At 35.8% G+C, this 25,477-nt stretch overlaps 1 protein-coding gene across 2 annotated transcripts in view; it reads left to right on the top strand.

Moving 5' to 3' along the window:
- The window catches only part of ADK (adenosine kinase), a 263,640-nt gene that overhangs the window by 49,051 nt on the left and 189,112 nt on the right, over positions 1-25,477 (top strand). For both annotated transcript variants that reach the window (XM_084210310.1, XM_084210311.1), the window contains exon 4: positions 21,588-21,666. In XM_084210310.1, coding sequence (XP_084066436.1) covers positions 21,588-21,666 — 79 coding nt within the window. The remainder of the gene's footprint in view (positions 1-21,587; positions 21,667-25,477) is intronic.

The following is a 25,477-nucleotide window of genomic DNA, read 5'->3' as shown; positions in this document are numbered from 1 at the left end:
TTATTGGAAATCCCTTCTCCAACTTTTTTCCAGTTATCCATTTATTTCAACTTTTCTTTCCAAACTATATATTGTTTTTTTTTTTTTCCAACCTCTTATATAAAAGAAGCTAGAACTCAGGGTTACACCTTAGTGCCCTGTGTCACTTCTTGCATCTTGGGATACTATTCAAATGCTCTGTCTTGCAAGAGTAAGAATCCTTAATAGATGCATTTCAAGGAATGTGAAAACTGGGCTTTTATAATGCTCCTCTGTTTGGTTTTTTTAAAAGTAATGTATCCTGGTTTCTTCTTCATCTGTTATCCATATAGCAGTTGAATTAAATCTGTAAGCTGGCTTTCATTTGTTACCTTGTTGTTCCACTCTCTGAAAGATGGAATTGCTGGAGTTGTCCTGTTTCAGTTGTGCTGTGACTGGTCCTGTCTGGGGGAGCTCTGTCTTTCACTGTGTGCAGACACATGCACAAGTAAAAGAGGAGGGTGGAAATCTTGGCGTTTTCCCAGGAACAGCTTGCCTCTTCTGCCTTAAAAACTTCAGCGTTAGGGATGTTGTCCCAGACTTGACAACAGCCTTGTTAGGGAGAAAATGCAGACTGTTGGAGAGTGGTTTTTAATATAAAAGAGAAGCTAACCAAGATCAAACCAGTCTGGAAGTTTAAGGCATGCAAACTGATCTAAGATGAAGCGTGCTGTAATTGGTAAGCTGGTTGGATGAAGGAATGAAAATCCTGCAAGCAGCATATTGATAATTAATGATATGAATTATTTTTCCTTGTGAAGTCCTTAATAAACTGAGGTCGGAGAGGACATATGCAGATGCTAAATTTTGCATTATACACCCAGAGATGCAATGAGAGGGAACAGAGTGGGGAAATTTCTCGTATTACGTCATGACTTGTCTCTGAGTACTTGGCGTTATTTAAAACAACTTTGATGAATTGGATGAACTTTGATCCTAATGAAGAACATTTGATTGAATTAAGTGCAGACTTCAACTGGTGTTTATCTTGAAGAATTGCTTGCAAGTGTTAAATGTGTATCTAAACAATATAAAATTAGCATATTTAGCCTATTTTACGTAATATGAACGTTTCTGTTAGCAAAGATGTGTATGTTTACTGCTTTCCAAATTGTGCTTGATCTTTCAATTTCTCTTAGCAGAAAGAAGAATTCATTTGGACTTACTTTTTCTTCCTGCTCTTTCATCATGCAAATATGGGTTTGGAATGAGGTAGTATAGGCTTGATCTTCAAGGATGCAAATCAGTGTTAGCCTAATCCTTTCTGGTGCTGATAGAGTGGAAGTAATTTGCTCCACGTACCCTACCTTAGGGGCAGACACTCTGCTGTAACCGTACCTCCTCTGTGTACTTTGTAGTGGAAAGGTGAGATTATAGCTGGTTTTGGGAGATGAGGGGAAGTATCATGATTGTCTGATGTATAATGTTACCTGTAGGTTACTACAGCTCTGGAAATCAGACTTGGAATGCTGCTTTTGTTTGTTTTTAAGTAGACTGTAGGTTATCTCAGTCAGTGTTAATACATAACTGAAGGATGCTTAATTAAGCTGACTCACTGGAATTACATGCAGGAATACCAAGTGGGAAGATGGATGTTATGTGAAATCCTAAAAACACAGCAGGGAATTAGCCTTTGAGGTAAAGACCTTTAGCTAATCTGGGTTCTGTCTGGACAGACTGAACTTATGTGTTCTGTAGGTGCCTTGATATTAGTGTCTAGTTTGAATTTCCTCTTCTTCTGAATTGATTTTTTCATCTGTCGCCACCTATTTCACTTCACTTCCCATTGCAGAGTCATCTGTGAGCACATAAATGGAATTCTTTTTGGACTAAACAAAATAGATTGAATGTTCCAGGAGCAGGCCTTATCTGCCTTAGCTGCTATGAACTCAGGCTCTGAGAGCAGGCAAGAGCTAGTCTAACAGCTGCCCTGAAATACTTGTGCAATCAATGCATGGCTACTCCTAAAGCCAGCTAATTGTCTGGCTCCATCATGGCTCCATATATAGGAGCTTGAAATGAGTTCTAGATCTAGGACTTCTTGGGGCAATCCACAAGCTATCTACATGCTTATATTGGCATTGGTAAACCTTTCAAATGAGGGGCTGCTGCTGCTGAGCTCATAGCTGTTAATGCATTTGAAGTTTTTATCTTATTTGAAGAATAAATAAGTGAAGACGTGGTGGAAGAGTTCACACTGTTCTGGGAAAAGAATAACCACCAGTGCTGGATTTAAAGAAAAGGCAGAAGTCAGGACTGGACTGGAATGCATGTATGGGCTGTTAATAATGCTTGTTTGTTAGCGTAGGGGGCATTTTCATACAGTTAAGATTTTATAAAAAGTTCACTCTTCAGGAAGTGGATTTTGAGTAGTAATGGTTGTTCCTCTTTTTGCAGTTCAAGTTAAGTTCTACATTTAGGCTTAGCACGAACTGTTTTAATAGAGCCTTAAACATCACTGCAGGATTTTTTTGTGTAATTTCTATTTTTAATTTCAGTTGCTATACTAAGATGGCAGAGTAATTGCTGCTTGAAAAATCAATTAAGTAAAACAAAGTTCACAGATATTAATTAGCAATAGAACAGAGAAAAATTGTTGAGAGTAGCAAAAGAAAGACATGGAATAGTTGTGCTTTTGCACCACCCAGCTAGTGAGTGATATAAGCAGCATTGTTTGGGAGTTGCCACCTCTGACTCTTGACATAAATGAGAGAAAGTGGTTTGAGTTTTGACAGAAGGGAGGAGGAAGTTGATAGATCATGCATCTACTGTCCTCTCTATGAGTTTTACTTTTTATTTTCATTTTCTCATTATTTGCTTTGAAGCCTGTTAAATCATCTTCACTTTTCTTGAACTGATAGACTACTAAGCTGTTTCTTTGGGATTGGTTTTGTGACTTTGGTTTTGAGGTGAGGCTTAATCATCTAGACTGAGAGTTGATTCTCTAATGTATAGGATTTCAATTTTTTTGATGACTGTTCCTCAGCCTGTAATAGTTTTGGGTTTTTTCTATGTCTACCAGATCTTGAGTTATCAGTGAACTGGGATTTCTGGTGAGTATTGTTATTGTATAACTGACTGAGAGAGAGAAATCAGTTCTGTTCTTAAACTTCTGGAAAAAGTACCAGTGTGTCTCAAATTTTCAATAGACAAAGCATGAAAAAAATGACTGACTTCTGTGGATGAGAGATGCTGCATAGTCTTTGGGTCACTGTGGTGAAGAGCAGCACTTTGACCTTTTATGTGCTTCCCAGGTGCGAAGTTTCAAAGGTTTGGAGGTAGAGGCTTGTGTTTTCTTGTTGGGTTGTTTGGGGTTTTTTTCCTTCAACTTTATAGAGCGTTCTTAACGTGTTTGAATTCCTATCATAGTCATGGTGTGGTCGTTGTAAAATTCATTTGTTAGCCTTTCAGAGGAAAGATGTGCATGCTTATTGTAAATTACATGCATCAAATTGATTTGAAATTGGACCATTAGTTACATTGATTTAAAGTGCCAGAAAATTGATCTAAATTTCATAATTTAAGAATGGAACTAGTTTCTCTTACATGAGGATGATTTATTTAGAGACCAACTGGAGCATGAGTACTTGTATAATAAACTAGATAATGGAGTGACAGCAGTGCTGGGAAAGAAATAAAAGGGCTATCACAGTTTGTTCAGGGAATAATTTCGTTGTAACCTATTAAAAATCAAACATACCTGAATATTTCTGGAATTCTTGTTAAAATGTGTTTCTACAGACCATCACATTTTTTACCATTGCTTTTTTTTCCCCATCATTTTTTTAGTATGCTTTGAAGATTTGGTTGGCAAGCATTATGTCTGTTTAATAAAACCTTCAAAATAAAAGGCTTTTCCTGTGTAATAAGTGAGAATTATTTGCTAGCATATTAGATTCAGAAGATGCTGATTAGGAAAATTGGGAAGTTAAGTATACTGGAAAGTTTGAAAAGACGTCAGATACTGAAATCACCTTGAGAAGCAACAGTTGGGGGAGGTGTGTGAAAGTAAAATTTGAACTCTCTTTTTTTCTAAACCTTTAAAACTGGTGGTAATATTCTGGGTAAACTGTTAATCCTGTGGCTAGTTTGTGGAGCCAGTAAATGCAGGTAGGCCATGTGGAAATGTACTGTGTTTTGTATCAAACAGAGGGAAATTGCACAAACTTGGAGTATAACAGTCTTCAAGCAACTTAAATAGTGGATTACCAAGTGTAGGTGACATTGGCAAATACTCTTATGTTATAGGAAATTTTTAACCACTTGAGGCAGTTAATTCTATTACCTTGGATTACTTAATTAATGGCAAGAAGTGCATTCATTCATTCATTCATTCATGTATGTTGTGACCTCTGATCCATAGGGTGCTCTTAAACTTTAAATGTTTTTTTATACAACTGAATTTGAATATCTGCATACTGAGTTTTTTCTTACTTGTCTTAGAGTCTTAATGCTGCCAAGCAGAGCCCCAGGTTTGTGAAGGTGCCCTTTGTTACAGGGGGCTCATCTTGTCATTAGTGCTGTGCCTTACTGAAGCCAGAAGTTTGCTAGGACTGGTCTACCTGGCATCCTTTGTTAATGGTCATAGAAATGTGCAAGGGGAGCCTGAGAACCAATTATTTCTGCTAAATATTTTCTTGGTGCTGAAGGGTACTGGTGATGCATATGCTTTAAATGAACTTCATATTAGTTTCATCATTTTGGTGTTTGATTTTGCCAAAGTCATGTTTTTGACACTGGCTAATTCATTATTATGTTCAGCAGAAAACTGATTTTGGGTTTGTTTAGTGTGAATGGATTTTCCTAAGTGTGTAAAAACCAAATCAGGACATTATGATCAATTGTGGTTATTCCTGTTGTGGAAAACTAAATCAGAACATTATGATCAATTGTGGTTATTCCTGTTGTGCTTCACTATAGTCTTAATACCCTGTATATGCAGAGAGCAGCACTGGTGCTAAGCTGTGTGAGTAAATAATGTGTGTAATTAGATTACCTGTTAGCCTATAACAATATTTTGGAGGGACTAGTACAGAATTTGGTAGCAGGGATGGGAAAAAAATAAAGAAGGGCATTTTGTACCTTACTGTGTTCAGGTTATTGAAGTTAAGTACATTGTCTCAGGGAATTCAGTTATATGTGTGGGTTGTAAGACAAGTTATGGCAGTTCTAAACCTGAAACAATTTTTGAAAAAGATCAAGATGCATTAATTTTAACTCTTCCAAGCAAAGTTCAGCAGGTACAATAAAAGAAATTTATAAATGCAAGTGGAAATGGGAGGCAAAATAGTAGGTATAGAGATTGAATTTAGTTTTAATAATGAACAAATGCTGTAATTATTGATTATAGTAGGCAAGTAGGTCAGTTATGTTAATGTGTGTGCTTAAATTTGATGTTTGTTTAGATTCTTTGAGAAAGATGGTAAGTATTTAGATAAAAATAGTGGTAGGATGTTTTAATTTTAGTAATTAATCAAGCGAGCATTGGGAGAGGGGATGGAGAGAATCAATGATTGTTCTTATAGCTTTTTGAGTCTTCTTTTGGTGTTAACTTACAATAAAAAGTTTTGAGGTCTTACTTCTTAAAGCATTCTTTTAACTTTTTTCTATGAACTTCCTGACTGGCTGTTTCACTTTTCTTGCTTGATATGAATTTAAATATATAATAAAATTATTTAAAACCACCCATATTTCTACTGGTTGCTAAATTTGTTAATGGCCAAGAAGGTAAAAAAGACTTCAAGATTTTGTTTGTATAGTAAATGCATCTTTAAAAAAATTGCGTTCTAACTTGCATTCTGAGTAGTGCCAGTAGTAATGAACATCATAGAGGGACCTGACAATGTATGAATTATTCACTGGTAGATTATTATATCTTTGTTGTTAGCATGCAAGATAATGAACATAATTACTGTGGCAGTGTACTCAGGGGAATATGTGGTTCTTTCCTCTGTCTAGACTGGGGTGACCATCCAAAGGAGCTTTAAGCAAATATGGATGAGGTCTGGTAGCCGAGTTGCTGCTGCTTATTTCCCTCTGCTGCTTTAATAAATGTGTATGCTTTGTATACTTTAAAGGTACTTTGGGTTTTTTTGGGGTGGATTTTGGTTTGTTTTTAATTTTTGAGAGTAATGATCATCCTTCTGTTCTCAGTCTGGCAATATTGTGTACTGACTGAAAGGATCTGATGTTTAATTGTAGCAGCTTTGGATATGTACCCTCTTCTGTTAGAATGGTCTATTATAGTAAATTAGTATGAACAGTCTAATTGCTTAGGAAATCCAGGGTAAAAGGTTAATCAGCAATTTAACTTTCTTTAAAAGACTTAGCTTGTTATGATTTACGTGTCTTGAACAACTCTGCAGGCATTAGTTTGTGTGCTTTCTAATCTGTGGGGATGTCCACCTGATCTTAAGTTAAGCTTTCTTGATAAACCAAGTACTTTCTATTTTCTGTTTTATATTATGATAACATAAATTATCTGTAATAAGCCGTCCTAATTAATGTTGGTAAATCTAGAGCTCTGCTCCAATTACACACTAATCAATTATACACTAATTGAATCCTACTTAGCTTGATACAGTGCATCATTAATCAGGTTCAGATTTAATACAACAGATTTACTGCATTAACCAAAAAATTGGTGCATTCAAGTAGGGGGAAATAAAGGAAGTCACTAGGCCAAACAGTGTACATAAATACTTTCTTATCAATAATGTGTTACAAAAGATTTAATTTTTCCTGGGGGAAGTATAACTGAAACTAGTTCTTTGTGAACAGATTATTGTTATGAGCCTAAACCACTGATAATAGAATAGATTTAAGCAGATCATGGTGCTTGTTCTGAATGTTATACCTAATTATCTAATACAGGCAGTTGCCCCACTTCTAATGTTATTTAAATGATTAGATATAAATTAAATGTGTAAATTCTGCTCAGACTTTTAAAGGCATTATCCATATATAACTCTTCATAGGAGTTTAACCTAACTCCTGCACTTACCAGTGAGACAGACACATGTATGAGGAGCTGTCTGCACACTCTCTTTTCCTTCTCCTTGTGCAGGGCCTAGGAATGACTGAAATCTGCCATCTGGAGACTCTTTAGTTTGAGTTGCAGGGTGCGCTTACCTTGAACAGTAAGAGGTCACACAGAGCTAATATGGTTTCCAAAAGGGCTACCAAATAAAGACATTAGCCAGACAAATAGAAAAATCTTCCAAATAGAGGAGACAGCCCAGCTAACAAAACAAGGTCTGCAGATGAGGTCACTTTAAAAACCTCTGTGCTTCTCAGAAATAGTTGAAGGGGAATAAGGGAGTTGAACAGGTATTTAATAAAATAATAGGTAGAAATTAAATTGAATAATAAACAAAGTTAAATTTGCTCAGAATATGATAAGTTCTCATGTATCTTTGCTGGAGAAAAAAGCAGGAAGACAGGTTGGGAAAAATATTTTGGAAACCATTACTTGAAAACAGGAATAAGAGAACACATGGATAATGGTTGCTATCTTCAGGCCTGCTGTTATGGCTAACATGCATGTTTGCAAAGAAAAGGATTTGAAAAAATACTTTTGTGTGATTCTGCCTGTTTGGGAACAAAAAAAAAAAAAAAACAACAAAACATAACCAGGATTTATGTTCTTTTGCTATATATAAGCTCTTGGTTTCTCCACATTCAAGATTTCTGCTGATAACATGCAGGCATTAAATTCTTAAATCTGGATGGTTTGCAGTAAGGAGTCAGGAAAATATCGTTATTTGTCTTATAAAACCTTAATTTGAGGTTTGTGTGTGATGCCTTGATTGTCATTGCCATTTCTGCTACATTTTCCTGTCCTAAAAGTTTAAAGCATATTAAAATAATCCTGTGTTCAGCTCAACAGCAGATTCAGTCAATTTTGTCCAGATTTTCAGATCAGCCTTTTAGAACTCTTCAGTTTGCACAGACTTGATTTATCTTAATAATTTTTGCCAGCCAAGTCTGATTTCTCTGTTGTAGGATCTAAACTGAAGAAGGAGGTAAGAAAAGGTCTTTGAAACTTCTCAGAGTATTAAATACTTCAGGTCTTCAGAAATCTATCTTTGTCCTGCGATAGCTTATATTTTCATTTTGTGGATATACTTGTTCTTTCTACAAGTTAACAAATGCATGGTTAATATCAGTTCCAGTAACAACGTGATGATTGTATATGTCACACAAGGGTTTGCTCTTGGGAGTATTTTTAGTGTGGATGTGCCTCCTCATTATCTCTGAAAGTGATTTGAAGTAATTTGCCTTGTTTTACACTGAAACTGACCATCCACATTTATACAAGCAGTTATTGCCTTCTCCACTAAGGTGACAGTAGCTGTCAGCAGTATGATTGTCTTCAATTCTTTAATCTTGATAACAAGTGGTATCTCCATGCCAGTGGTCTTTGACAATATGATCATACACTATTTTTTCATGTAGAACTGTTCAGAGCACAGTATGAAATGGAAAGTGATTCTGAAATTACAAGATGTCCTTGTGCATAGAGCATCATACGCTGTGGAAAATGAGATATGTGCATATGAATGAAAAAAGAGAGAGAGAAAATCGTGCAGGTTCCTGTACAGCCGAATTGAAGAATTTCCTGGAAGATTGATTTCTGGTCTTCTGCGTAACTTTTCACACATGATTCTTTTTTCTCTTCCAAGTGTTTGACTTGTGATCTAAATACATGCACTCATACATACAATGTGTTCTCTAGATATGCACATACACATACTTCTTTCTGATAATTGGGGTTTTTAATTTTTAATATTACTTTTGCTTTTATTACTATTCTTGTATGACTTAGAAGTCAGTAAAGTGATTTTTGAAGACTGTATTGGTTACTTCTGTATCAACTTCGATATTATTGAAGGATAGCATTTTTCATGATTGTTTAGTTACTAGAATGCAGGCTTTAAATACAACTTGCATTTGGCTCTGTTTTGACAATAGTTGTTAATAAGGTATGGTTTTTGTTAAAGCACTGTTGAAAAAAATATCTTATTGAGCTGTTTGTGGGGTTTTTTTAAAAGATGTTTAAGATTTCACATTCAGTTTAACTGATCACAGATGAAACTGTAAATTAATACCTCATGAGTTTTACTGACTGCAGGGCATTGTTTGTGATTCAAAGCTGCTTTGTTCCTACTCCCTAGGAAAAGCAAACAAATTAGAGTTCACCATGATATCAAACTACTTATTAAAACTGAAGACTCTGATTTTGAATTTTATTACTTGACTGTCACTTTTACTATAATCTGTTAAGAATATATTTTTAAAAGCCTAGATTTTTAAGAGTTTAAATAAAAAATATAAAATTGGTTTAATTGTTGATCTTAATTCACCTTGGTTGAAATTTCATACTTGAAGCATTACATGGCATACAAAGTGAGAAAATGTCAGTTACATCAGTTGAGCTTGGTATTTTTATGTTTCCATTGCTACTGACTTGTATATGGTCTTGATACAAATAATGTCTGCAGAAAACCTTCAGTCATTCTTACCTAGAGAGAGAATGTTTGTTTCTTCAACTTACTTTTTTTGTATTCTCTAATGTCAGAAAGCGTTTGTAGGGCGGCTTTTGTATTTCTACTGTTTTTGCAGAATTTATGAATAAACGTTGGAGAGGGAAATAGTTTTGCAGAATTGGAGATATTCTTCCTATGCCGCAACTAAGGAGTTTCTGCTAGAAAAAGATTGACTTTGCCTGTGAACAGAATGGCATATTCAAGGTTACAGGGGAGTCAACCTCCATATACAGGTAGTGACACTATCTTTAAGCTCTCTACTCCATAATGCTCCTTTGTGGATCATCTCACAAGGCCAGCAAAAACTACATTTTGAAATGTGTTTGAATTGGGTACTACTGGTGTAGCGTGGCAAACACCAGCCAGCCTTGGGCATTAGAGCAAATGTGGTTTTGCAAACAGTTCAGCCATGCTAACATTAGTGTAATGCACCAAGTATTCTCAATAATAAAGCAGTATGCAACTGTGACCAAGGCTGCCTAAAACAGCTGAAGTGGCTCGTGTTCCTCTGTTTGATTTTATGTAGCAATGTAGTTATGCTCACATCCAGTCAGTTCAAAGGCTTAATTACTAGTATTTGAGTCTAGAGAGAATGGCTGTGAAATACAGCAAGCATTTCCAAGTATTTGTGTTGAAGAGCCATTGTTAAACTGTCAATATTGTTTCTAGACATTTATTTTCTCCATTAAACTCCATTTTTTCAATCTTTTCTTAAGAATTCATTTGTGAAGAAAATGTTATTGTCAAATTAGTGGTAACTGTGAAACAGTTAACTACCAGGTATCTATGCACAGGTTTTGTTTCAGTGGCTTTCCAGACAAAGAAATGAACTTCTCTGGAATTTGCTGTGTCAAGAAGTGGGCCCATGTGAGCATGATGAGCTTCAACAAGGCCCAATGCAAGCAGGGTTCTGCACCTGGCTTAGGGCAGCCCCTGCTCTCAATCAGGCTAGGGTATGAAAGGGCTGAGAGCAGCCCTGTCAAGGATGACTTGGGGTCATGAGCAAATAGAAAGCTGAGCATGAGCTAGCATGGGCTGTGTGCTAGCCCAGCTAGCCATGGCTGTCTGGGCTAGCACATAGCCCAGACAGCCAACAGCATCCTGGGCTGCCTCAAAAGCAGCATGGCCAGCAGGTCAAGGAAAGAGATTCTGCCCTTGTGAGACATCACCTGGAGTGCTGCATCCAGTTCTAGGGTCCTCAGCAAAGGAAAGACACACCTGTTGGAAGGGGTCAGGAGAAGGACCCCATCCTTCAATACATTCATGGTGAGGTTGGATGGGGCTCTGAGCAACCTGTTTCAGGTAAAGATACTTTACTTATTGCACTTGAACTAGCTGACCTTTAAAGGTTTTCTCTAACCTAAGCTAGCCTATGATTTCATGGTCCACAATGTATTTCTGTACTTCATAAAGAGAGGTTTTTTTTTTTGCAGGCCTAAAGGTAGGAAGGTAAGTTTCTTCCTCCTTCATTGCAGCCTTCTTGGGAGTGGAGGAAAATTCTTTAATGCACATCTCCCATGACAAAATGCTGTCTTTTTAGAAATATTGTTCAGCAAAAGAGCTGGTGGAATTCTGTGCAACATGACAGCTGACCATAAGCTTCTTAATAAAAGCGTGAAGAGTTACACAGGGTGTCACCAAATGTGTCTTGTTAGTGTTGTAGTGGCAGGGAACACATGGACAGGGGAAGTCAAAATTACTTTTTTCAGAGGAAAACACAGGATTGTCTTATTTGTGTCAAATATTTGTATTTTTCCTTCCAGTCCATTAATTGTTGTTCTGCTGTGAAATTAGTCTTTTAAGTGGTGTTTGGAACATTGATTTTTGAAATTACTTATGCAGTACTATCCCCTTGTAGCTTTGCTGTACCTTGTGATTTTCTTTCTTTGTTTTGTTAGGTTGGTGCCCCTGTGCCTTGCCCTGCCCTCCCCAGTTCATTGCATATGCTAATTCCCCCCCAAAAAGGTGACCCTCTGAGATGGTTCCTGTGGAGTGAAGAGACGGACTGAATTGTCATAGGCTGCAGGATGAGTTATTTTTAGCTGTTGGCATTTCAGGCTGGAACACTTCATTCTGTCGTGCTTGTTAATGAGTCATCTGGAGAAAATGGGCTTGCTTTCAGAGAGGGTCTGTAGCAAATAATAATAGGCTAATCTCTGCAGGAGATAGTCTGTCAAGTAACTAAAACTTCAACTAGAAAATGTGCTGAAATGGAGACTAATCTCCCTGTAAGAATAAGCATGCACTCACTATTATTATTATTATTATTATTATTGTATTATCAGGTATATGAAAATCTCAAAACCTGGAAAACTTAGGAAGAGCCTGGTAATGGTATAATAGTGAAACATTTTTGAGGAAGAAGGTTAATTGAAAGCAGTCACATTTTAGAGATAGAGAGGAAAATATAGTTGCTTCATAACTGAGAACATTATACACTTTCTAAAATTTGAATGCGTTCCCTAGTTCTAGAGGAATCTCGTGAAAAGATTCCTAAGTAGAGGAGCTACTAGCACAAGCTATAAAAAGCTTGTGCCTTTGAGAGAACTCCAAATTCATTAACATTATGTATTATTTTCTAGGATTAACCAACATCTTTGCTTTTTTTCCTAATGAAGACTATATTTAATTTTGTTTTTTACTTTTCTGTGTGCAATTTGTGGTCTCTCCTTCTACTTCGTCCCTCAAGGTTTGAAGGTTTTTTGTTGATATAGCATGGGAGGCTTTGTTTTGGAGATGGCAATATCAACGCTCAAGTAAAAAAACTTAATGTAAGAGTAACTAATCAAAGCTGTTGATATGGGTTTTTTTGGGTTTTTTTTTTTTTTTTTTTTTTTTTTTTTTTTTTTTTTTTTTTTTTTTTTTTTGTGTGTGTGTTATTGAAATTCCAGACTTTGGTAGTGCAGATGATCCATTTGTTAAAAAAAAATAAAAAGGCAAATATTTAGGGCAAAGTGTTGAAAGACAGGATAAAAAAAGACTCCCAAACCATATTCTGTAAGGGAATGTTTTAAAGAATAGCTTGAGTATCAAGTCTTTTGTCACCTTTGGTACTTCTAATGCCACTTGCTGTCTGTACACGTCTTGTTTTGTTTACACACCTTCCTGCTGTAAAGGAGATTACACATGAGAAGACTCCTTTCTTTTTTGGTGGCAAAGGGATATTTCCTTTAGAGCTAATAGTTTCCCTTTGATTTATAAATGGAGTACTGAGGTAAAAAGGAATGCTTTCTCTTACCTTATTGAGATAAATATTTTTGCATTATTAGCACATGTTGACCCTTCAATGTATACTGTTTTAACTCAGCTTCTCATATTGCTGTGATCATTCTACAAAATGGTTTAAACCAATCCAGTATAGTGATTCTGATATTACCGGTGTGTGCTGCTCCTAATTAACTCACAATGCTTGGACTGGGTTAGCCAAGATAAATTATTAGATATTTTAGAAATCTGGCAAATATCTACACTGCGGACAGGAGTATTGGGCTCAAAACAGTTGAGAATCCTATAAATAAACTTGTGAGTATCAGAGTCAGTTTACTGCAATCGCATGCAAGTTTTTTCCTACTATCAGTAGGTGATTGTCTTAACATATATTTAAGACAGAGCTGTATTGAGAAACAGGGAGGATAAAGAGAACTAAACACAAAATATCTCTTGGTATTTACTGATGGTTGTGCTCTAAGGAGGGTTTTCTGCACTCATCATTTGTTCATGAGGAAAAACTATTAGAGTTCACTGCATGTTAATAGGAGCTTAGAGTGAATGCATACTGTCTTCTTGGTCTACTTATATCTCCTGAACTATTTTTAATGTTTTCCTGGCTTAAATATGGCAACTGTCTACCAATTTAAAGAATTTAAAATAGCACAAGAGTTGCAGAAAAATAGATTTTTTAGCAGTGTAGTTGCATTGACACGAACCATTTAAATTACTTCAATGCAAGAAAATCGGCTTAGGTTGTGGTTAACAACTATCACCATTACGTTGGATTTTGTGTTAATATGGACTATTACTTAGATTAAATGTTTCTTGATCTGAGTGATGCATGGGAACAATTAGTTTATAATTTGGTTTTGAAACAGCTCTGCAAAACTTTCTAATATCTTTTTGGCTCTAAATCAGAACCCAAACTTTGCACCTAACACATTTTTTACAATTTTTATGTATTTACAGAATAAACTACAAACTGTAAAATTTCTATAGTAAAACATTTCTGTCTACCATGTGTGAGTGTGCCTATGGATTTTTTGTGGGTTTTTTTTGTCAGTTCATTACAGTTTAATGTGATTTGTACTACAGCTTTAGATAATCCAAATTATAACAAAGATACAGTCTCAGATCTCTTGATGACTAAATACTCTTAATATTAAAATATTCTTGGCAAATACTTTATTAAGTTAAACCAATTTTCACTTTGATGTGAGCTGGAGTAAGTTGATGCTTGTGAAAAAGCAGTTTCAATTAGCATTCACTAAAGGTTTATTGACAGTTAACACCTGGTCTCTACTGTGCCAAGTGGGAAGCATCTATTGCAGTCTCTTATATTTGTTGCATAATTGGGATTATGATCTCTAATTTGCTTTTAATTTTGTAAATCTAGTCTTACTTTCAAAACCTGTTAGTGTTACTTTTGTTCCTGCATTTTTATTGTAGATCAAAGATACTGATGATAAAAGGATGAAGTTCACTACTTTGTAATATGATGAACAATTTGCCCTTTCACTGTTTTTAGTTAGCAAGTAAATTTGGACACAAAAAGAATTACTGGTAGGTCTCCTAAAGCGTATATTCTTCCCATGGTACTTCTGAGAAGCAAACAGAAAATGCCATAGTGTTTTGTGAAGTAGTATTCTTGCACACAAGCTGCCAGATGTGTACTGGGAACATCAGGAGCAAGTGTAAATGTAATGGTGCTGAGAAATAGCAAAGGAAATGACCATGTTCCTTAGTGCTCCAGAACAGACATGGTGCATTCAAGGATGAAGGAGGTCAATGCTACATTCTTTTCCCTGCCTGCAATGCCTTTTGATCCTTCTTGGCTATACGGAAGGGCAGAGAGCTGTTTCTGCCTACAGTGTTTTACAACAATCACTATGGTGAAAATCCCTAGACGTGTCCACAAAATGGTTGAGTCTTGGCTGTTGTTTTGGAAGATCTTCCTTCAAAAAGACAGTGGGAGAAAAGCATGCAGTTGTAGTGAATTAATGAACTGACAGAATTTCTTTCTTAATAGTGTTCTTGATTACTGCCCTTATATGAAACCTCTTAAAATATTTTGAATAGAAATTTAATAGAGGGTGGGATGTTGTAGTAATTATATATTATACACAAATTTTAAGGCTTGAAAAGGTGCTCTGTGTATCTATAGTGTATGTTTAGAGACAGAATCAGAAATGTGCTCTTTTAATTATCTAGTGGTATGGGGGGGGGTTTGTGGGGTTTGTTTGTTTGTTTTCATTTTCCTACACCATTGTTAGAAAATCAACAGAAAAACTTGCCTTGTGGCTGATACTTCTGAGTGTAATCATATATATTTTTGAGATAATGTGGAGGAACATATCCAGATAATCTGGAATAAGGGGAGGGCTTTTCAAGAACACTTGCATAAATTTGCCTCTGCTGAAAAAAACTTTGAAAAATTTCTTTAAATCATGATCTTAAGAGCTGATGTTTTAACCTTACATTTGAATGACTGTTACTTCTTCCATCTTGTTTCAATATGCCTAAATGCAAACACATGTGGAAAATGTTCTTTTGGCTTTTATCAAACTGACATTTAAGTGCATTTTTTTCAACCTCACTAACATTTGTGGTAAAATATTTCAAAGCTATGAATCTTGCAATTTGCCGATGCATTTTTTTCTTTTTTCATATAATAACATTTGGTACTCATAATCCTAACCTGGTTGGAATTACTGGCTTTTTTCATTTGGTGTTTGTTTGGATGAGGTGATTAGGAAAATACTTCATGTGAAATTCTAGTTTGCAGCAGTAAATGCTTCCATGAAGAGTCACCGTTCTGTGAACTTCAGTAAATAAAGGAGAAAAACATGATGATCTGCTCTATTCAATTGTGGCAGTCCTATTCCTAACAAATTTAGCTTTCTGTTGTGTTATATGGCTATGGTGCTAACCTGTCTGCAATACTTCCTTCTTAGCATGCTTCATTCTTCCCCTTTGCTCCCCTACCCCCTCCCAAGCTCTTTAATTCTGTGCCAAGCTAATAAGAAGAACTAGCTCTGCATAAAGTCAGTCATTGCCAAGCAGCTGTTATGAAGTTTCCTCATGTACCTCTGTGATTGTACCTCATTTCAAAAGGGGATTTTTGCTCTTTCACGTTCAATTTTAAGTAAGAGCAACTAATTATATCTGTATCTCAATTCGTTCTATCTCAAAGAGTAGGGATGAAAGTGTTCATATATGTAACAATCCTTTCCAGGGTTTGAACTTTGAACATAGAGTTGTACAATTTGGGTAGAGAAATTAGGTACGCTATTTAGAGTTAACAATATGAATTGTGCTTTTTTAAACCCCACAGAATTAGTTCTAAAATATTCTCCCTTCTACTTCTGTTTAAAAATAATACTCTCTGCTTTAATTATCATATTTGAATCTCAAGACTAGACATTTTTTAAAAATGTAAATTAGATTTTTCTTAGGATGAGATTATGAGGGCTTCAGCTTGCCTGCTAACACTGACCAGGGAAGGTTGTCTTTCAACAACATGTGCCCCATCTGCCTGGCGGTGTGGCTGCCTGCATTGTTCTGGCACTGGCCCAGGCTGTGATGAAACTGAGAATGTGACAGATGACAGGCTTGTCCAGATGTACGCATAACTACTTCTGCCATGCCCTGCAAAACAATCAGGATGCAGGTTTGGCATTATTTCCTTGTTTGTGTTGGTTTATTCCTTGAGGGTTTCCTTAAAGATTGAAATAATATTTGGTGTTGTTCTTGTAGTTTTACTGAGCTTTTATTATTATTAAAACAGGTTGTAAAATATGATTCTTGCTCTCTTACATACTTTCTTCTTTAATTTATGGAGTGATTTCATAGGCAATTGGACACAGGTTACTTAATTTGAAGATTTAAGTAGATTTTTTTAAAAATGCAATTAAAAGGATCAAACATCTAACTGTCAGCGTATTAGTCTGGCTCTTCTCACAGCTGAATGTTTAAAGCTATTGCCATGTCTTAATATGACTGCTTCTTGCCAGTAAAAATAAATATCTGGCAAAGGTGTCAGAATCACCATTAATTATGATTTTTAATTAAAATCTAATTAAAATTCATCCAGTACCATAAAAACATAGAAATCCTTTTCTACCTCCCTCTCTTAGAGGTATCAACAATGGCTGCATCCCCAGCCAGAACATAACCTTTAAAGAAAAGGAGTTATAGACTTAGGTGCAGCTTGCAACCTTTTATTGATTATTTAAGAGGTTTCCATCTTAGTGGTTTTGAAGATTTTTATAACACCAAACAAAATATACAATCCACTGAAAATACTTTATTATTGTTATATGAAATAGCCTGATTTTTGTCTTACATTCAGGCTGTCATTATCTGGTTATCTGGCATTCAAAAGGGCAAAAATTACTTTCCTCTCTAGCTGCTTTTGGCAGGTGGTTTTTTTTGTGTGTAGCTCCTGCTGATGTGTGCTATTGAGTACATCTTATGTAATAAGCAGATATATCAAAAGATATCCGGGGCAACATACCCTGCTGAAAAACAAGAGATTACTTTTCTCTATTTCTTGCAGATAAGTCCCTTCTGACATATGCATCAGGATTGCTTTTTCTCTGGTGCACTCTCAATGTAAGACTGGTATTCTGTGGCTATTTTACTCTTCAAAAAGGGTTTTTTTTTTTTAGTTTAATATAAATTATGTCATAAAACTTAACAGCATTACTTGAATTGCTTTAATTTTCCATAGTGTAGCTCCACTGCTTTATGTTGCCTGTTTTTGGTTGTAGGGAATATTTTATGTGCTTATTTTTCTTGTCAGTTTGCTTTTGGAACCATGGTGAGCCATACATGAGTGTATCTGTTGCTGTGTAACAAGAAGACAGTCCCAGCTCCAAACCCCTCAGAATTTGTGTATAAAGCAAGTTATGAGAGACGGGTATCGATCCACGAGAGGATTGCCAGTTATTAGGCTGGAGAGTAGCCTCGGGAAATCACACAGTCTTGCTGATGACTTTTTTATGACATTATGGTGAAAGATAGTTTGAAGGAAGATTTAAAGTAGTTTTGCTAATAGTCATAGAAAATTCTGGTAACTGGACATTGGATGATATCATGGGTTAGTGAGAGAAAAGCTATTTTTGTTGACAGTTTTGTGCCCGGAGGCTGTTGTAAATGTGAATGTACCGAATGAATGATGGTATGTTCAGTGCATAGCACTGCAGGGCCTTGAAAATGTGGAGAAGTGACTTCTGCTTGCATTGACTGAGAAGGGGCTGTGAGAAAGCTGGGGCGAGCGGTAAGAGCTGGTCGGGGGGGAGCTGACACAGATGATCTTTGCAGGTGTCTGAAGGGATTAGATATTACAGCAAATGCATTTTTCTCTGCAGTACAGTAAATCATGCTTTTTTAAGAGGTGCTGTGAGAAGGAATAGTGTAAGGTTTACACATAGTTTGCTAAGAGCACAGAGGGAAAGTGACTAGTGATGCTCGGGTTATGAATGGTCTGAGAGTCAAACAGGGTGGTGCAATTGTCAGCAATGATATTTACTGGGGGTAAATTCTAACAGCTGTCTCCAGTTTGAGGTAACAGTATGGCATATGTTAGAAGAGTCTGTGCCTTCTAAAGATCAGCCTCCACCTCCTGTAAAGTAAGGAGGTGGATTTTGTTTAAAAAAAAAAAAAAAAGGCAGATTATATTCTCATTCTTGTTTGTGTTCTTTTGTGTGATAGCTTCTTCTACTATCACCCTATAATTTTTTTTTAATAACCCTTAATTTTGTCAAGAGTGAGGCTAGTGAACAGCTTCACCTTCCAGTATTGAGTTCAATTAGGAATGCATTCTCTTTTGAAGAAGGTAAAAAAAAGCAACTGGCAGAAGTGTTATTGCCTTTACTGTAACTGAGCAAAGCATTAACATATCCTTTTTGGTCAGTGCTAGAGGTGATCATCAGTACCACAGCTGAAAACATATGCTGCTGCAAATGCAAACTTTTTTTTGTTTAAATATGCTTTAATGTGGTGGACACATTCATGGCACTAAAAATAGAGGCCCCTTTATATGGTGCCGATTGTGGGATTTATTATTCTGTTATTTAAGGTAATGATATGTTGCGAGGTCAGAAGAAGGATCATGGTTCTCAGATAAAGAACAGCCTTAGAAATATCTAGAAAAACCAGTAATTGCAGAACATGAAGCAAAAATAATATTCTGTTGTGCTCATAAGGTTCTAATTTTCTTGAATTCTCCTAAGTGCGATAACAGCTTAGTTCTGAAGGACACGCAGCAGCTCTGTTCAGCATTCCCAAGTCATGGAGCAGTTTCTACTGTTGGACTTCCTTCAAGGGGAGGGTTTTGTAAAAGCAAGTACTGTGTTTCTGAAGCATGCTGGAATGACTCTTCTCTTTGCAGGTCAGGCAGGCAGCACACAGTGACAAAGTCTGTGTTCCCACACTGCCTGTGCCATCTGCTGACATTTGGAAAAATGTCCATCTGACTTCATCTGGAGATAAAAAGCTATAAGCATTCTGAATTTTGAGGTCATTCTTGATGCAATTCAGATTCTTGCAGATTAAACCAACAGAATTTATATTGTTCTTCTGACGTGTCATGGAAAATGACCAGCAAAATTCGCTTTAGTTGCAACTGCATGAACTCATTACATTTTATGTAACAGATATTTAGAGATGTTAAATTCACTATCTTAATTTGAAGAAAAGGACATAGATGTTTTTATGTTCAATCTGAAGTAGTGTAACCATCGTTTGTCTTACTGTATTAAGTAATTGTAAAGTAATTTGTTCAGATTATTTATTAGATTGCCTAGCTGTCACCTTGAAATTTTTATAATACAGATGGTGTTTTATTGGCAATTTCCAATTTTTTTTCCTCCAAATTCAGGTAGTCTGTATTTTATTCTTCATTTGAACTACAAGATAATTATTTGAACACATACTTACCTAGACATAGGTGCTAAACTGAAGTATACTGTGTTTGCAAGGTTCAACATGCATTAAATAATGTGGACATGGAAACTTCTTATATTTCCTTTAGGTAAAAGAATTAAAATATCAACTTGCATGTTTATAGATATACAAGAATACAAAAATAACCATGTGACTTGCATAGTACATACTCAAATTGATTGAAAAGGCAAAATGTCAATTAAACTCAAGAAAAAATATTTGCCAAAATACTTAATTGGTTCATAATGGTTTGTCTTGCTTGAAAAGCAATTGTTAAGAGACCTGTTGGGTTTTGTTATTTTTTTTCCCACTTTCAGCTACTTGCTATCATTTAAGGTTTCAATTGCTTGACTTAGAACTGGTGGATAATTAGTAGTGTGGATAGCTGTGAAAAGCATATGTAGTAATTTAGTTCTTGATTCTTTCTAATTGTCTGCCCATTGGTAGTTTGCTAGGGGTAAGTAGCTCATTATTCAAACACTTTAAATGGAAAGTACTGTAAAAAGAAAAATGTTCTTATTAATAAGATGGTATTGAAAATAAAACCCTTTTAAACAAACAAGTTACTATTTGACAAATTGATCCCCAAAGCTGTTGTTCACATAATATAAGAAGACTGGGGTTTTGAGGAGGAGAGAAAGGGTGGGGTTGGTAGATAGCATTCAACTTGCACTGTGATTGAAATAAAGATGTGTCACTCCTTAAAACGATGCTAAAGGTAAACACAGTAAAATAAATTGAAATGCATCTAACTGGGCAGGCTTTGGTTGTTGAAGGTAAATTAATAGGCACTAAAGGCAAATACACGCTATTAAAATTAGGGTAATGGAGGTAATTTTGAACCGCATATCTGCAAAGTTTGCAGGAAACATTTTGACTGGCTTGGAGGAGTACTTCTGAGTCTGACATCTTCTGAGGTTGTTAATCCTGCTGTTTAATCCACTCATTTTGAAGTGTGCTTGGAATTTAAAGTCATGATGCAGTATTTGTGCATAGCCTCCCTGCAGACTCCATTACTCCCTCATTCCTGTTCCCTTTTCTAGAGCCTGTGACCAGACAGGAAACTGTTCTTGAGTGGTTGTATTCTCTGATCAGAGCTGTAACACATATCCTACACAATGAACAGTGCCTTACAGTCACTGGGTCTTAACCAGAAAGTTTGATCTGAAATATGAGGGTAGATACTTCTGTTAAAAGTTCAAATATTTGTTTTAGTATTCAAACCTAATATACTACTGAATGTTGACAGAGAATTCTATATTTTCATAGTAGGATGGCTTAAAGGGTTTGAAAGTTCACCTGGGGACACCTTTTCTGTTATCAAATTTTCTCACATACTGCTGGATTTGTTCATCAAAATTCTTCACCTGTCAAAATGTACAATTTCATATGAAATTTTAAAATATAGCACTATTGTTTGGGTTAAGTTAATTTTGAACTAGGTATCAGATCTCCCCAGTCTTCTCTCTTAAGCTAGAAACAGAATATAAAGTTTAATGAGGTGGAATAAGCATCTGAATATCTTCATTTATGTAATTTTTCTTCAAGCATATATTTTACCAATCTAACAGTTCAGTTCTAACAGTTTGCAGTTGAGCTTATGCTCCAGGTAATTTTTTCCCCCCTGGTTGTTTACTCCACCCGCAACTTTTAGGTGAAGAGTTCAGTTTGATGTCATACTTTGTATTGTGATTTGGACAAACTCTAAATGAATGTTTCCTGCTTGCACTATGTGTAAGAGTCAATCTAAGTGAATTTCTTGTTTTCATGTAATGTGATGTCATCTACTTGTAATCTTCATGACTTCTTTTGGGGAAAAAAAATAAATGCAGTTTAACTTTTTTCTGTATTTTTTCTTAACAGATTTGAAGAACTTGTGAAAAAGTTCAAAGTAGAATATCATGCTGGTGGTTCCACTCAAAATTCCGTTAAAGTGGCCCAGGTTTGTTCTTCCTTAGCAAAGAATTATTGATTATTTCAAGTGTTGTGTTTGCATCTGTTCTGTGTTGTCTGTTTCATCATGAACACTGCAGAGTGGCTACTTGTGATTCACTTGCTCAGCCTATGCTGGTAGTGTTGTATGTGACTTGTTTTGTAGCTGTGCTCTTTGGTCTTTTCACAAGTGTTCTGCAAAGGTTATAGCTACACCTCCAGTGTACCAAGAGTGAAAAGCCTTTGTCAAGGATGTGTGCTGGGAGGAGAAAAGGCAAGGACAAAGTTGCTAGCTGCAGTTCGGAATCTTATACTGGGAAAAGTCACAGTGACAGTGGTTAAACAGTGAGGTTGTGGAGACTCTGTGCTTGGAGATTTTCATAATGTACCAGGATGAGTCCTTTGGTCAGGCAAATCTAAATTTGAGGCTATTTCTGTTTTGTTTGGTGTGGGACTGGAGAAGTGCAGAGGACCTGTCTAGTCTACATTGTTCTGTGATTCTAACCATATATATCCTGTAAGAACTTCAAAGTTTGTCCATAAAAGACTGAAACGTAAAACTTTCTTTTATAGAATGGGAATGTTTCTGGCTATGGGTGTGATGAACAACAGTAATGATGAATTTAGTTTCAGGTGTGTTAGGTTTTCTATAACTAAAGTATGCTTTTTGTCACAACACTTTCAAGCATATACCTGTGTGCATATTTTCATATTATGAGAGATGTTAAAATTCTATTAAAAAATACACAAGTGACACTTAGGATCTTCTTGTTAATGATCCTGGCATATTAACTTTGAGGTTCCCTTTATAGTTAAAATTGACTGCCAGATAGCATTAAATGCACATTTGGAAGAAATAAAATTATACTGTAATAAAGGTTGCTCCCCCCTTTGCCCCCCCATAAAAAGGAAAAAAATATTGTCATAATTACTGCTCCTTTCTACAAAACAGTTGTTGCTTCCTTACTAAAGTTTTCATTTTCAGAAACCCCAAATGTCTTGAAAATATTTTGGATTTTAAAAAAAAAATGTTGCATATGTTTTAATGTATATAGCATTGTCATTCTGAAATGGTTACGTTTTTAAAATATAGTCAGTGTTCTGAACTTTTTTTTTTTTAACCATGGGGTCAAGACAATTTTTTGGTTCTGGTGTTTTTGAAAAATCTTTTGATCAATGGAGCTCAAGTTATTGGAATAATTTTCTGTTAGATATCACTGGTGCTTAACCTACGGTGATGGTGTAAAGGTGGTGCCTTTTCATGAGAGCTGATTAGCAGTGAACCTTTTGGAGAGAGTTCTGGAACTGTTTATTAGTTGAGAGACATGAAATTGTTCTTCTGTTGCTGCATTTAGTTTGGGGAGGTTTAGAAGCGAATGTATGTGATAGACTCGGAGTTTCTAAACTTTGAAGTGTTCAAAGAGCCCAAGATTTTAATTCCATCTCTTCTTGAAGTGACCTCTGTGGCATTGGCTAATTTATTAGTAAACTATGTTTCATTCTTTAAGTGTCATTAATCTATCAGACCAGGTATTGTTCAATAATTATACTATGAAGTACACAGAACCCATATAGAGTCAAGGAAATAGCTGAAATTTAAATCAGTGAAATGTAGGTATTTCTGTGTCTATGTGCCTTTCTTACACTGATCAGGTTTTGTCAGTGAACTTTTCCTTTATCTTGGCTCAGAGCTGGGAGCCTCATTCAGCTCCAGTTGCCATCTGGAATTGTATTTGTCTCCAGAAGGTTTGTCATCTCCTAGTTTCTGTTTTAAATACGATTGGAACTTAAACAGTTGTGCATGAATAACATAACATCACTAAAAGACTTGAAAAAGAGAGATGGGAGAGTGAGAGAGAGGAAAAAAGTGAATTATGGAAATCTTGAAAGAAGCTGTTATTCTGTAAGCTTTAGCAGAAGAAAAAAAATTTGGAAGGATTGGAAAAAAGTAGTTGAAATGTAAACCAAAAATTAAATTAAAAATTCTGGAAGAGTTTTTGCAGCAATATTCATTGGCTTATTGGAGAGAATGAGTGTGTAAGTAACCTTAGAGAGAGCCAACTTAAATATATATTAATTTGTTGAAAGTAATGGGAGAAAGAATAATGGGAGAAAGAAACATTATTTTAGGAAGCTTATCCTGATGACTGAGAAGCAAAGGACTAATAAATAATTTCAGAGGTCTAAGGTAGCCACACTTGGAGTGAATGCGGAGTCTCTGTGAGAAGATGCAGGGAAGAAATCCTAAGAATACACCTCTTACTAATTTCTCAACATTATGGGAAAAGCTTGAAAAAGTGTGCTATAAAATGAGAGCTAAAACCTAAAAGAGTTTGCTCCAACTATTTTAAATTTGGTCAGAAATAATGAGATATTAAAGAAAGGCATCCTTGGAAGACTTTCTTTAATGAAAGGATGCTACAATGAAATGCTACTGAATAGAATGGTTGGAAATGAACAAATGGGCCCTGAAGTCTGACAAATTGCTTTTTTAAAAGTTGAGTTCTTAGTGGTAAGAGGAGTGTAATAGGAAAAGTGCAAAAAAAAAAATCAAATTTTTTAAAAAAGGAAGAACTTAGGAAGCAGCTCAAGGTTATGGATTTGTTTGTTTCAAATAGATAGACCCTCTTTAAAGGTCAGAAAAGTTACACTATCTTGAAACAAAAATGCCCAAAGGCAATGGGTGGAGAAACTTTAGAGTGTATAATGTGTTTAAAAAGGGAAAATGAACCTGTCAGATGCTTGCTTACATAGTGTATGGTGATCATCTGGTGATCATCTGCTCATGATGTATGAACACATCATCATCTGTTACATGTGCTCAGATATTTTGCATATTTCCTTATTACCTGCAAAGGTAGTATCATCTACTCAAGAAATGCTCTCTGTTTCTGAGCAGGGTAAGCAAATTTCTTGAAGAGAAAAAGCCTTAGAAATACCGTATTTGTCATGTGTGAAAAATTTGAGATGGTAATCACAGAATGAGCCAATAGGAAGAAGTTCGGAATTACTAAGAAAACTGGGAAGAAAATGAAGCTTAAATTGTGGGTTTTAGAACTAAAATTTAAATCAGCATAAACTATAAAGGAAGTGAAGATTTTAGAAGTTTACAAAGAATTAACCAGAATTGCAGTTAAGCTGTGAAGAACAGAGTTAGATTTTCTTTTTTTCCAGCATGTTAACAGAAAGGAAAGATGTGAAGTGCAGCCGTGAAGGAGGAATTTGGCTGGTAAGGTATGAAAGGGAATCTCTGTATTTTTTCAGTGTTGTCTTGCAGCAGAGCAGGAGAGCGTGTGGCGCTCTGCAGGACTGAACAATAGTTGGAGAGCATTGTGAAAATTAGAAAGCTGAAGGTTGGCTCTGTCGACTGCCCAAAGCAGACATTTTGTGGACACGCTATCTCAGCAGGGTCAGAAAAAGAGAAAGGTCTGGACATATGAGGGACAATAGCAAAGGTGGGGTTTTTTTTTGTAGAAATGCTTCTAAGGTACAACGGAGAAGACATTTCCAGGAAATGACATGTGGAAGCAGGATCACATCATACATTAGAGGGAAGGCTCTTTAAAAGGAAAGAGCAAAGGAAAAATTCCTCTGTTGCAGAAGAAATACAGGAGACTGTTGGAGTAAACATTGAAAGAATGGAAGATGATAAATGACAAAGGGGCAGAAACTCAGAAATATCACACTCTTCAAAAGTGTGTTACACTCTTCAAAAGTGTGTTATATAAGCATTTTTATAAGTACCATAATATTTCTTAAAAATACCTGCAAATGGTGAAAGGGAATGCCAAGAACAATGCGAAAGTATTGAAGGGCAGTGC

This window comes from Fringilla coelebs (assembly GCF_963513975.1).
Source record: "Fringilla coelebs genome assembly, chromosome: 8".
NCBI classification, from domain to species: Eukaryota; Metazoa; Chordata; class Aves; order Passeriformes; family Fringillidae; genus Fringilla; species Fringilla coelebs.
This window is presented reverse-complemented; position numbering and strand designations above follow the sequence as displayed.